The sequence below is a fragment of the Gekko japonicus genome, unplaced genomic scaffold (assembly GCF_001447785.1).
Source record: "Gekko japonicus isolate JY-2015 unplaced genomic scaffold, Gekko_japonicus_V1.1 scaffold875, whole genome shotgun sequence".
NCBI lineage: Eukaryota > Metazoa > Chordata > Lepidosauria > Squamata > Gekkonidae > Gekko > Gekko japonicus.
The window spans coordinates 354,790-367,261 of record NW_015169200.1 but is presented as its reverse complement, the minus strand read 5'-3'; the positions used below and the strand labels follow the sequence as shown (position 1 = coordinate 367,261).

At 51.2% G+C, this 12,472-nt stretch overlaps 1 protein-coding gene across 1 annotated transcript in view; it reads right to left on the bottom strand.

Moving 5' to 3' along the window:
* The window catches only part of RDH8 (retinol dehydrogenase 8 (all-trans)), a 26,614-nt gene extending 15,854 nt beyond the window's left edge, over positions 1-10,760 (bottom strand). Inside the window, exons 1-2 of the mRNA XM_015416333.1 lie at positions 10,664-10,760; positions 5,106-5,267 (exon numbers count right to left, since the gene is read on the bottom strand). Of these exons, the coding sequence (XP_015271819.1) occupies positions 5,106-5,267; positions 10,664-10,760 (259 nt within the window). The remainder of the gene's footprint in view (positions 1-5,105; positions 5,268-10,663) is intronic.
* Positions 10,761-12,472: the final 1,712 nt, after the last annotated feature.

Here is a 12,472-nt window from a genome sequence, read left to right as displayed (position 1 = left end):
GGCTCCGACCCGGAAGACCTTCAACAGGGATTACAGGCTGTGGCTGAGTGGCTCAGGCTGAGCCAGTTGAAATTAAACCCAGCGAAGACAGAGGTCCTGGGCCTGAGTCGGAATGGTTTGGGGTTAGGGCTCCCTCTCCCGACCTTCGATGGGGTACCTTTGGTGCCTGCGTCGGAGGTTAGGAGTTTGGGAGTGCTCCTGGATTCCTCCTTGACAATGGAGGCCCAGGTAGCAGCCACTGCCAGGTCTGCATTTTACCATCTGAGGCAGGCTCGGCAGTTGGCTCTTTTCCTCGACCGTAAAGATCTGGCTACAGTGATCCATGCGACGGTCACCTCAAGGTTAGACTACTGTAACGCTCTCTACATGGGGCTGCCTTTGTTGCTGATCCGGAGGCTGCAGCTGGTGCAGAATGCGGCAGCTAGGCTGCTGATGGGCCTCCCCAGGTGGGAGCACATCAAGCCTGGGTTAAAGGCGCTGCACTGGCTGCCTATAGCATATCGAATCCGCTTCAAAGTGCTGGTACTCACCTTTAAAGCCCTATATGGCTGGGGTCTGACCTACCTGAGGGACCACCTTTCCCCGTATACACCCCCAAGAGCACTTCGGTTGGAAACCCAGAGTCGTTTAGTGGTTCCGGGTCCCCGAGAGGTACGGTATGCTGCAACAAGGGCAAGATCCTTTTCAGTGGCGGCCCCTACCTGGTGGAATGAGCTCCCGGAGGAGATCAGGGCCCTGTGGGATCTTTTGCAATTCCGCAGGGCCTGTAAGACGGAGCTCTTCCACCAGGCTTTTATGTAGGGGCCGCCGCTTCCACCAACAACAATGATGGAAGAACATCAAGCTAGAGCGCCTTTGATAGCCCAGCAACGAGACCAGCCGTTTAGCTTGGACTAATACCGCTAGGATGATATCATTACGACTAAAGCCTGCAGGGGTCATTCCCTGCAGGTGCCAACTGCAGACCATCTTGAATTTAAAGCACTTTATTATTATTATTAATGGTATGTTGATTGTGATTTTGTGATTTTATTGGATTTTATAAATTTTATGTATGGGCTTATGCCTTTGTAAGCCGCCCTGAGCCCGCTTGCGGGGTAGGGCGGGGTAGAAATACAATAAATAAATGAATAAATATAAATATTAGCATATTAGGCCACACCCCTGATAGTACAGCTCATTCGCATATTAGGCCATACCCCCATGTTACCAGAAGTGTGGTCATCCAGCCACACCCACCTTTCCCTTCTTATTCTGTCTACCTTGTTTGTTGTCAAAACCCAGGGCCTTTTTTGTAGCAGGAGCTCCTTTGCATGTTAGGCCACACACCCCTAATGTAGCCAATCCGAATGAGTTTCTGCTGTTGGGTGTGGCCTGTTATGCTAATGAGCTCCTGCTGGGCGTGGCCAACTCAGGAGCCAGCTGGAACTCCATCCCTGTGTGTTCCTGCCCAAAAATAGCCCTGAGTACAACCTAGGGTTGCCAGGTCCCCCTGGCTAGCGGTGGGGGATGGTAGGGTAGGGTTTCCAGATCTAGGCTGAGAAACGTCTGGAGATTTGGTGGTGGAGACTGGGGGGGGGCAGGGACCTCATTGGGGTACAATGCCACAGAGCCCACCCTCCAAAGCAGCCATTTCCTCCAAGGGAACTGATCTCTGTAATCTGGAGAGGAGCTGTAATCCTCGGGGATCCCCAGGTCCTGTCTGGAGGCTGGCATCCTTAGTATATCCAGAAGTAGGGTTGCGAGGTCTGTGTTGGAAAACAGCTGGATGGTTTGGGGGTGGAGCCAGGAGAGGGCGGGGTTTGGGGAGGGGAGGGGCCTCATCATGGTACGATGCCATAGAGTCCACCCTCCAAAACAGCCATTTTCTCCAGGGGAGCGGATCTCTGTCAGCTGGAGATCAGTTGTAAAAGTGGGAGACCCCCAGGCCCCACCTGGAGGCTGGCAACCCTATCCAGAAACCATGAAGGGAGGCGGGGGGGACTGCAATAAAAAAGGCCAATGCTATGCTGGGGAATATTAGGAAGGGTATTGAAAACAGATCAGCCAATATCATAATGCCCCTAAATAAATCAATGGTGCAACCTCATTTGGTCACCACACCTCAAAAAGGATATTATAGCTTTGGAAAAAGTGCAGAAAAGGGCAACTCGAATGATAAAAGGGTTGGAACACTTTCCCTATGAGGAAAGGTTAAGGCTCTTAGGGCTCTTTAGCTTGGAGAAACAAGGACTGAGGGGTGACATGATCAAGGTTTATAAGATTATGCATGGGAGAGAGCGGGTAGAGAAAGAGGTACTTTTCTCCCTTTCTCACAATACAAGAACTCGTGGGCACTCCATGAAATTGCTGAGCGGTCGGGTTAGAACGGATAAAAGGAAGTCCTTCTTCACCCAAAGAGTGATCAACACATGGAATTCACTGCCACAGGAGGTGGTGGCGGCTACAAGCATGGACGGCATGTGGAGCGGAGGTCCCTCAGTGGCTGTTAGCCACAAGGTATAGATAGGGGCTCTGGGGCAAGGGATGCTCTGTCCTCTTGGTGCTTGGGGGGGGGGGTCAACAGTGGGAGGGCTTCTAATGTCCCGGCCCCACTGCTGGACCTCCTGATGGCCCCTGGTATTTCTGGCTACTGTGTGACACAGCGTGTTGGACTGGATGGGCCTCTGGTCTGATCCAACATTGGCATCTATGTTCTTATGACAGGGAGGCAGACATACCCGCCTTTCCCCCTGAGCCCCTCCGCTTTTGCAGAGAGGCTCAGGGAAGGGGGGGGATTTAAACTCATTTGCATATGCCTTAACTCATTTTAAACACGCCTGCCCTGTGTCAGGGGGTGTGGCATATGCAAATGAGTTGTGCAAGTGAGTTCCTGCACCTCTTTTTCTAGGAAATGACCTCTGATGATGCTACAACGTTATAATGGTCTGTTGTGTCGATCTTCTCGTTGTTTCTCTGAATCCCCCAAAGTCCCCCAAAGCCATCTAGGGGCAGAGAGGAAACGGAAGCAGTGGGGGCTCAAGGGAAGGCAAATGGCGTCAACGTGGGTGTTCAAAACTGTTTCCCATCCAGACAGTGCGTGAAAGGGCGTTGATGGCAATCTTGCCAAACATATCATATCAGACCAGCTTAGACAGGGTTCCTCGATCTCCCCTGGCCATCAGGGGGGTTGGGAGGTTAGGGTTCAAGCCTGTCGCTACGGTGGGGCTTCGGGGAACTCTGCCCCCTTTTCTTAAAGGCACAGTCCCACAAGGATTTCTCCTGCAAATGCTTTTTTCAATCATTTTAAACATTTTTTTAAAAGGCATGCACTCTTTTAAGCACAGTGGGGTGCTGTAGTTGACTAATTCCTGCACTGAGCAAGAGGGTTGGAGTAGGTGACCTCTAGGATCCCTTCTAACTCTGTGTCAAAAAAACCTTGCCTCCTTTAGCTTTCTTGACTCTAGAAGTCATCCCCCCACCTGCTGGCTTGTTCTCAGAACTGCTGCTTAGGCTGGCAGAAGTGATTAACTTGCAGCAGCTGAGAACTGTCATCTCAAGTGGTTGACAGCTTGCAATCTATCCTGGTCACAGCTTTCTATTGGCTCAATTACTTTTCTGTCTGCACTGGGAACTTCAGCCCCACCAGAAAAAAAATTTCCCCACAAGCCACAAAATGCTACCTATGGGCCTGGTAGGGTTGCCAGATCCAGGCTGGGAAACTTTTGGAGGTTTGGGGATGGAGCCTGGGGACAACAGGGACCTCAGTGGGGTACAAGGCCACCGAGTCCACCCTCCAGAGAATCCCATTTTCTCCAGGGGAACTGATCTATCTAGTCTGGAAATGAGCTGTAATTCCGGGGTATCCCCAGGTCTCACCTGGAGGCTGGCATCCCTTGTTCCAGGAAAGACCACAGCAAAGAAAGGGAGATCCTGGAAAGCGAATGAATGACCTTGTGTGGATGCCACCCTCAATAAACCCCAGCTCCGGCCCCGCTTCAATCTGGAGGCCAAAGCAGGGCAAAGCCCCATGTGGAAACTATGCACACACCCCCAGGGGTCATTTCGTAGAAAAAGAGGTGCAGGAGCTCATTAGCATAACTTATTTGCATATGTCACACCCCCTGACATCACCGGAAGTGTGTCAGAAGGCAACACCCACCACTCAGGCTCCACTGGACTGTTTTGGATTGCTAGCTAATGTGGGGGGGGGGGAACGTCCAGATCTGTCCTTGCAGAGGAGGGAGAGCTTGTACCTGAATAGAACTTGGTCTTAAAGGTGCCACTGGACTGTCTTGGACCGGGGGGGGGCCGGGGGAGCTCTGCAACTTACCTGGCTGCTTCTTGCTCTGACTGAGGGCTGCTGGGAGCAGGGGATGGGGCTTGTTGCATGTGCCCGCCCCCTGGGCTCTTTACTGCCGGAGCGCCGCTCCTGTGCGCTCCTGCAGGAAATGACCCCTGCACACACACCCTTGTGGTTCCAGGTGCTGCTGAGCAGTGTTCCCTCTAAGCTGAGTTAGTATGAGCTAGCTCACAGCTTGTTAGCCTCCAGCTCACACATGTTTGCCTTGGCTCAGGAAGGATGGCTCCAGAGCATACTGATTTATCCAGTCGCCAAATCGTTCGCTAAGGGCTATTTCTGGGCAGGAACGCACAGGAACGGCGTTCCGGCTGGCTTCAGAGCTGACCACGCCCACTACAGCCAAAATATCTGCATGCGTGGCTACAGAGGGAAGGCCTAGAGAGTGACCCCCCGACGACTCCGAGGTGGGCGGGCCGGGGGCCTGGAAGGATCAGGGAGGCATTTAAATGCCTCCCCATGCCTTCCCCAGCCTGTCCAAGGGCCAGCTTGCCCAGGCAAGCCAAGGGAAGCCACAGGGGTGTGGCCTAACATGCTAATGTGATGCACTGTCAGGGGTGTGGCCTAACATGCTAATGAGATGCACTGTCAGGGGTGTGGCCTATTATGCTAATGAGTTCCTGCTGGGCTTTTTCTACAAAAGAAGCCCTGCGCTCGCTCACAGGTTTAATGCCAGCCGCTCACAAAGTAGTATCTTTGCTCGCAAGACTCGACGGCTCAGAGGGAGCACTGCTGCTGAGTGATGCTGATTCTTTTGGGGACTCACCAAGGATGTCGATGTGCCTGTTGGGGATGCTGTTGATGCAGCTGCGGATGGATCGCTCATCGCAGACGTCCAGCTGCTTGATCTCCAGGGTCCTGTCGAGAGCAGGCCCGGCAGCCGCTTCCAGCTTCTCCTTCTTGGCCACGTTCCTCAGAGTGGCAATCACTGCAACAAAGGCGCCTGGTTGTCATGTGAAGGCAGAGACCACCCCAAGTCCCCCCACCCCCCAGCAGGCCACAATCAGGATCAGTCCAAACCTGATCTATTTTGCACTTTGATTTTTCAGAGATCAACACCATGGCCAAGATGACAAAGTTACGTTTTTAACTCCCTGGTGTCCAACATAAGTAAAGCTGCCGACTTTCCAACCGACCTTCCCCACTGTGCCTTTTAAGCAACAGATCTGCTGAGACTCTTTCCTGTCTGTCTCCAAGCGCTGAAAAACTCCACCGGCTGATTTCTGCAGATCAAGTTGCTGTTAAAGGCAGATCAAGATGGGTCACTGTGTTAGTCTGTCTGTAGTGGTAGCTGCGGTGGCTCAAGTGGTTAAGACGCTGAACTGCAGGCTGTGGAAGGTCAGTAATTCAGCCGTTCGAGACCCGAGTGTTCCGCATGACGGAGTGAGCTCCCGTCTCTAGTTCCAGCTCCTGCCAACCTAGCAGTTCGAAAGCAAGACATTGCAAGTAGATAAATAGGTACCACTCCGGTGGGAAGGTAACAGCGTTCCGTGCGCCTTGGTGTTTAGTCATGCCGGCCACATGACCATGGAAAGGTCTTCGGACAGCGCTGGCTCTTCGGCTTGGAAACGGAGATGAGCACCGCAACCCTAGAGTCGGACTCGACTGGCTTTCGAGGAAGGGAACCTTTATCTTTACTAGTGGTAGAAAAGAGCAAGAGCTCAGTAGCATCGGACTAACAAAATTCGTGGCGGGGAGGAGCTTTTGTGAGTCACTGCTCACTTCTGCGGATGAAGCTAGCTGACTCACAAAAGCTCCGACCCTGCCACGAATTTTGTTAGTCTGTAAGGTGCTACTGGACTCTTGCTCTTTTCTACTGAACAGCAGAAAAGCAAGCCTGGCTGTTTTTTTGTTTCCAGTCAGTTGGCAACACTAAAACATAGCTCCAAACTCCAGTCCCAGTCTTTGAAAGTTCAGAGTGCAGTCTTTCAGAAGCAGCAGGGGTATTTTGGGGCAGGAACGCACAGGAACGGAGTTCCGGCTGGCTCCCAAGTTGGCCACGCCCAGCAGGAACTCATTAGCATAATAGACCACACCCAACCGCAGAAACTCATTCGGATTGGCTACATTAGGGGTGTGTGGCCTAACATGCAAAGGAGTTCCTGCTACAAAAAAAGGCCCTGGGTTTTGACAACAAACAAGGTAAACAGAATAAGAAGCAAAAGGTGGGTGTCGCTGGGTGAGCAGACTTCTGGTAACACGGGGATGTGGCCTAATATGCTGATGAGCTGTGCTGTCATGGGTGTGGCCTAATATGCTAATGAGTTCCTGCTGGGCTTTTTCTACAAAAAAAGCCCTGCCTGTCTGTATTTGGCTAGTTTGGTGGTCTTGCACTGTTAAAGCATTCCTATCTAGATAGACCAAGATGGGTAGTTAGTCTGTCGGTCGCAGTAGAAAAGAGGAAGAGTCCAGAAGCATCTTAAAAGGCTAACAAAATCTGTGGCAGGGGAGGAGCTTTTGTGAGTCACGGCTCCCTTCTCCAGATAAGAAGGGAGCAGTGACTCACTTCTTCATATCTGCTCACTTCTTAGAAGTAAGCACTGACACACGAAAACTCATCCCCTGCCACAATTTTCGTTAGTCTTTAAGGTGCTACTGGGCCCTTACTCTTTTCCATTGCTATCTAGGACTGTTAGACGGAGTACCTTGCCTTTGCGAGAGCCTTGTGAGGCAGATAAGGCTGGACGAGAGGGCCTAGGCCAAGGACACCCACTGAGTTTCAAAGTGCTAAACCACACTAGCTAGGCTGCCCAGCTCCGGGTCGGGAAATGCCTGGAGATTTTGTGGGTGGGGCCTGAGGAAGGTGGGGTTTGGGCCATAATGCCATAGAGTCCACCTTCCAAAGCAGCCATTTCCTCCAGAGGAACTGACCTTTATTACCTGGAGATCAGTGGTAATAGCAGGAGATCGGCAACACGAACACTAGCTCCCAATTCCGTAGATCTGTTCGGGGGTCATTTCCTACTGGAACGCACCGGAACGGCGCTCCAGCAGTAAGGAGTCCAGGGGCGACGATGCCTGCCGCCTTTCCTGGCCCACCTGTTGAGGTGGACGGGCCAGGGAAGGCCTGCAGAGCCCCCCCGCCACCTGGGGGGGATTTAAATGCCTTTCTTTCCCTTCCCCAACAAAGGCATTCTCAATATGCCTGGGTTCTCTGCCCGATCTTCTCCAGGTGCCCCAGAGCTGCGGGCCACCTGGAGAAGATAGGGCAGGCAACCCAGGCATGCTTGCATGCCTGCCCTTTGTCAGGGGGTGTTGCATATGCAAATGAGCTCCTGCACCTCTTTTTCTATGAAATGACCCCTGGACAAAGATCAAGTCATTTTTGAGAGCCCAAGAATGGCCGAGACTTCGACAGCCCTGACTTTTCTGCTCACACTTTGAATGCAAAGTTCTACACCACACGAGGCCATCTTAGGCTCTTCCTCTTCCAAATGGAGGAAGGCCACTGTTTGACTTGCCCAAGGCCCCATCCCAAACCCACAACTGCACGTATGTCGAAGGCACAATGACCACAGCTATCTTTTGCTGTTATACAGTCCTCCACACACACATAACCAGTGGCTCCTCATATATGTTATTGTTGTTGTTGAGTCGCACAGTTGAGTCCAACTCTTCATGACCCCATGGACCACATCACGCCAGGCCCTCCTGCCTTTCCGTCATACTCAGGAGTTTGCTTACTTTCATGTTCGTTGCATCGATAACACTGTCCAACCATCTCATCCTTTGCTGTCCCCTATACTGCTCTGCAATGGCATACACGTTGCTTTGGGAGGGAGGGCAATGAAAAAAGGGATCCAGAAACAGGGACCCAGACCTTGCTGAATCTCACCCCACCTTACTGTGTCTCTTTACCTTGACAGGGAAATCTGAAATCGTGCCTGTCTGCAACTTAAACCCTAATGGAGGAGAGGAAATATTCACTTCCACCAGGGTAGAAGAACTTGCCTTACACCAAGCCTGGAGAGGAATGATGTTTTTTTTAAGAAGGTGGTTTGAAGGGTGCCAGTTTTTGTGGTGCGTGGGATCATGGTTTGTTAGGTTTTGGTGGCTTTAAAAAAAAACCCCTGCAAAATCTACTTGATCAGAGGCAACAGAATGGCAAGACGGGCCTCTCCCAATCTGCTGTCACTTCTCTTAAAACCTATCGCTTTATGGTAGGGGTGTCAAACTCATTGTTACGAGGGCCGGATCTGACATAAATGAGAGCTTGTTGGGCCGGGCCATGTGTGTCATAAAACGTAATGCCAGGTAGCGGAGAGATAAACTTTATAAAGGACGCAGACAAAAAAGGGTGTTTTTAACCTAAAATAAAAACGTGCTTAAAACATCATCACTCTTGCAATATTTTGCTTGTTTAACAGTGTCTGATAACTGACACCTCTTGCTCTGAATGACTGTATCAAAATGTCTGTGCAGTTGCAATCTTGCGTGTGCTGTTCAGGTGTGTATCTGTAAGCTGCAAACCTACAATGACGCAGCAGCAGCAGAACTGGAAGAAAAAGCAGAAGACAGCCAGTTTCACTGCGGGCCTGATGGAAGCCCTCCGGGGGGCTGATCCAGCCCCCGGGCCACATGTTTGACAACCCTGCTTTATAGCATACACAGAGTGATATGTGCTAACTGTCGGACAACTCAAGAGGTTTCAGATGGAAACGAATCTGGGGGGAAATTAGATTATGATGCCATTATGCTTAATTTAAGGAACTGCATCAGATTAAACTAAAACAGGCAGAGAACACTAAACGATTCACCAAAAACTGCTTACCTAGTCTGTTCGAGCTCAGATCCCGAGGAAAGTTATACGAACATTTAGTTTCTTATGATTCACAATATAGTTATAAGCAGAGTTACACCCTTCCAAACCCATTGACTGGGGCCGCCATCCTCCCGGTGGGGCCAGGGGATCCCCCAAATGTGGGGGGCCCCAGGGTGCCGGTAGGTAGCCCCTCCCCCTCACTATGTGGCCGTAGTTAGGGATAGTAACATTGAAACCCTGTAAACCGCCCAGAGACCCTCCGGGGTCAGGGCGGTCTAGAAATTGAAGTTATAAATAAATAAATAAATAAATAAATAAATAAATAAATAAATCTGCCGCATCCCAACTGGCCAGTGGGGGAAGCCCCACCCTGAGAAGCCCCTCACACCGGCATCACTGGCATCGGTGTGGTGTCACCTGGGAGTGATGTCATGGCATTTCTGACGTCGGGGGTGACGCTCTAGGTTTTTTTGGGGGAAACTCTATGGTTTTGAGGCCAAAAAATCCATAGGGTTTTGCCCCAAAACCAAAGTGTTCCCACCCCCCGGACTTTAGCCAGGATTTTTTTGTTTAGGGGGCATTTAAATTTTTAAGGGGGCATTAATGAAATTCGTCTGAATGCCTGTCTTTAAAGGGAGAGGGTCCGAGCCTGTTTCTAGCCCTTCCTTTCAAGGGACAGGGCAGCGAGCGCATCAGTTCCTAGGGGGGGGGAAATGGCTCAGAGAGCATTGAATTGCCTCCCGAAGGCACTGAGTTCCCTTCTAAAGGCAAGAAAGCTCAGAAGGCCACCTTCGATACATCGCCAACAAAATCCCACTTTCTGCCAGCCCAGTACCCCCTAGGTCGTGGTCAAAAATAAGTAGGCTTGCCAAGTCCCCCCCGGGGGTGGGGAAACCCCCGCCCCAGAGGCCTGTTCCTCGCTGCCGGCGTATCGGGCCCCGGGGGGAACACCACCCCCAAAGTACGTGACGTGCACGACACCCGGAAGTGACGTGACCATGCCGGGCACGCTGGGGGCGGGGCCACTGTCATCCAAGGGAAAACTCTATGGTTTCCCCTCGGATGGTCATGGCCCCGCCCTCAGTGTGCCCGGCGTGGTCGCGTCACTTCCAGGTGACGTAGTTGCAGCGCATGCGCGCACACCAGGACTGAGCTGGGAGTCCCCCGATGCAGCAACAGGTAGGACTTGGCAACCCTAAAAATAAGGTTTCTGGCATGGCTATTTGTGGGGTGGGGGCTTCTAATTAAGGGGGCAGAGCCCCCAAATGCCCCACTGTAGCTACGGGCCTGGTCCCCCCCCCCGAACATTGGAAACGCGATGAATTCACTTCTGGTGATGTCATCAAAGCACAGGCGCTTCACACGCACACCAGAAGATCTTCAAGGAGGAGCCAGGAGCCCCCCTGCCAGCTGCCAAGCAGGACCTGGCAACCCAACCATGGACTCCAGTGGACTTAGAAGGAGACAATCCCACCTGTGACTGTACTGTTCGCTACCTATATTGTATAACCTATTTCTGCATATTGCAAATCTCATTTGAAAAGGAAAGAAAGGAAGCTCACCTTTGAACCTCCTCTGTTTGTCTTGTGCGAGTTTGACCGCCAAAGCGAGGCCGATGCCGGAGGAACACCCCGTGATCAGGACGGTTTTGGGGGCCATGGTGGCCGAGGGTGGAGAAAGACAGTCTGGACTTCCAGCAGGTCTGCGCTTTCCCGTCACATCTTCCCTACAGGGTCCCTCCTCGCGGACCCTAAAAAAGGCCCGCTTGAGCCCTAATTGGCCGGTACGAAAGGTTTTAATCTCCTCACCCGCATTAACCCCCCAAGGGGATCTGTGCGACAAATCCCACCTAATCCCTTCCAGGCCCGGCCACTCGTGATGTTTAAAGAGAACCATGAGACTTGGCAGACTTGTGTGGGTAAAGGAAAACAATATTCCCCCGGGAGGCCTTGAGAGACGCAGTGCCCAGCACGCGGGGCACAATCAGGATTGCCATACTCCAAATATCCAAGCCGAACAGCTGCTGTGAAGCTGGCTGAGAAAAGCCAAGAAGAAGTTTTGGTGTCCAATCAGTGCTCCCTCTAAGCTGAGTTAGTGTGAGCTAGCTCACAATTTTCTAGCTTCCAGCTCACACATTTTTGTCTTTGCTCAGGAAGGATGGCTCTAGAGCAAACTAATTTATGCAGGAGCCAAATCACTCACTCACAACTTTAATGCCAGCAGCTCACAAAGTAGAATTTTTGCTCACAAGAATTCACAGCTTAGAGCAGGGGTCTCGAACTCATTTGTTATGTGGGCCAGATCTGACATGAATGAGACCTTGTTGGGCCGGGCCACGTGTGTCATAAAATGTAATGCCAGGTAGCGGACATATAAATTTTATAAAGGACACAAACACAAAGATTCTTTTTTTACTTAAAATAAAAACATGCTTAAAACATTAGCTCTGTAAGCTGCAAACCTACTTTTGATTTATCGACATTCACCACAGAATTCTCATGCTCAGAGTTCTGAGTCTAGGACCCAGGTTAAAACATGGAATGGCTGAGCGATTAAGAGAGTCTGGCAAAGCAAAGCTATGATGCAGCAGCAGAACTGGAAGCAGGAGATGGCCAGTTCCACTGTGGGCCTGATGGGGGCCCTCTGGGGGCCTCATCTGGCCCCCGGGCCGCATGTATGACACCCCTGGCTTAGAGGAAGCATTGGGTTCAATGTTGTGTTTCCTGCATGAAGATACCTCAGCGCTTGTCCCTCTCTAGATGCACCGGACTGGAGCGCCTGGGACAGCCCACAGAGTGGCTCCAGATGGTCAAAAGCCTCCAGATGCCTCAAAAGCCCCTAAGAAAGGCAGTCCGGGGTTGACGCAACCCTTATTCTTGCTGAAGGGAAACAAGGAGAGGTATGAAACATAAACTTTTATTCATCGGTAAGAAGTTTTATGTCTTAGATAAATAGAAAGATAAAACAATATTTTGATTTCTTTACACAGTGACAGTTGCTATTCGTTTCGACAGTTGCTCTCACTTTGCGGCCGCCTCTTCCTCTCACAAATGATTTGTGTACAAAAAAAAAAAAAAACCAAAGCGAAAAATATGGAAAAAAAAACATTTATCATCGTCACCTTTATATACACAACTTATCACAGTTAAGACTGGCCTCATGGATGCGTTGCGTCCCCATTCCGGCTTCCACCCCTCCCTCCTCCGGGTTAATTTTTTTTAACCTCCTCATACGGGAGAGAAAAAACGATTCTTCAGACCTCGGGCCCTAATCTGTGGTGCTCGGGGGGCAAGCGTGCCAGCAGCCCTACAATCCATCCCAACAACTTAGAGGGAGAAATGGGGAGGACCGGAGCCCTATTTACCAAATGC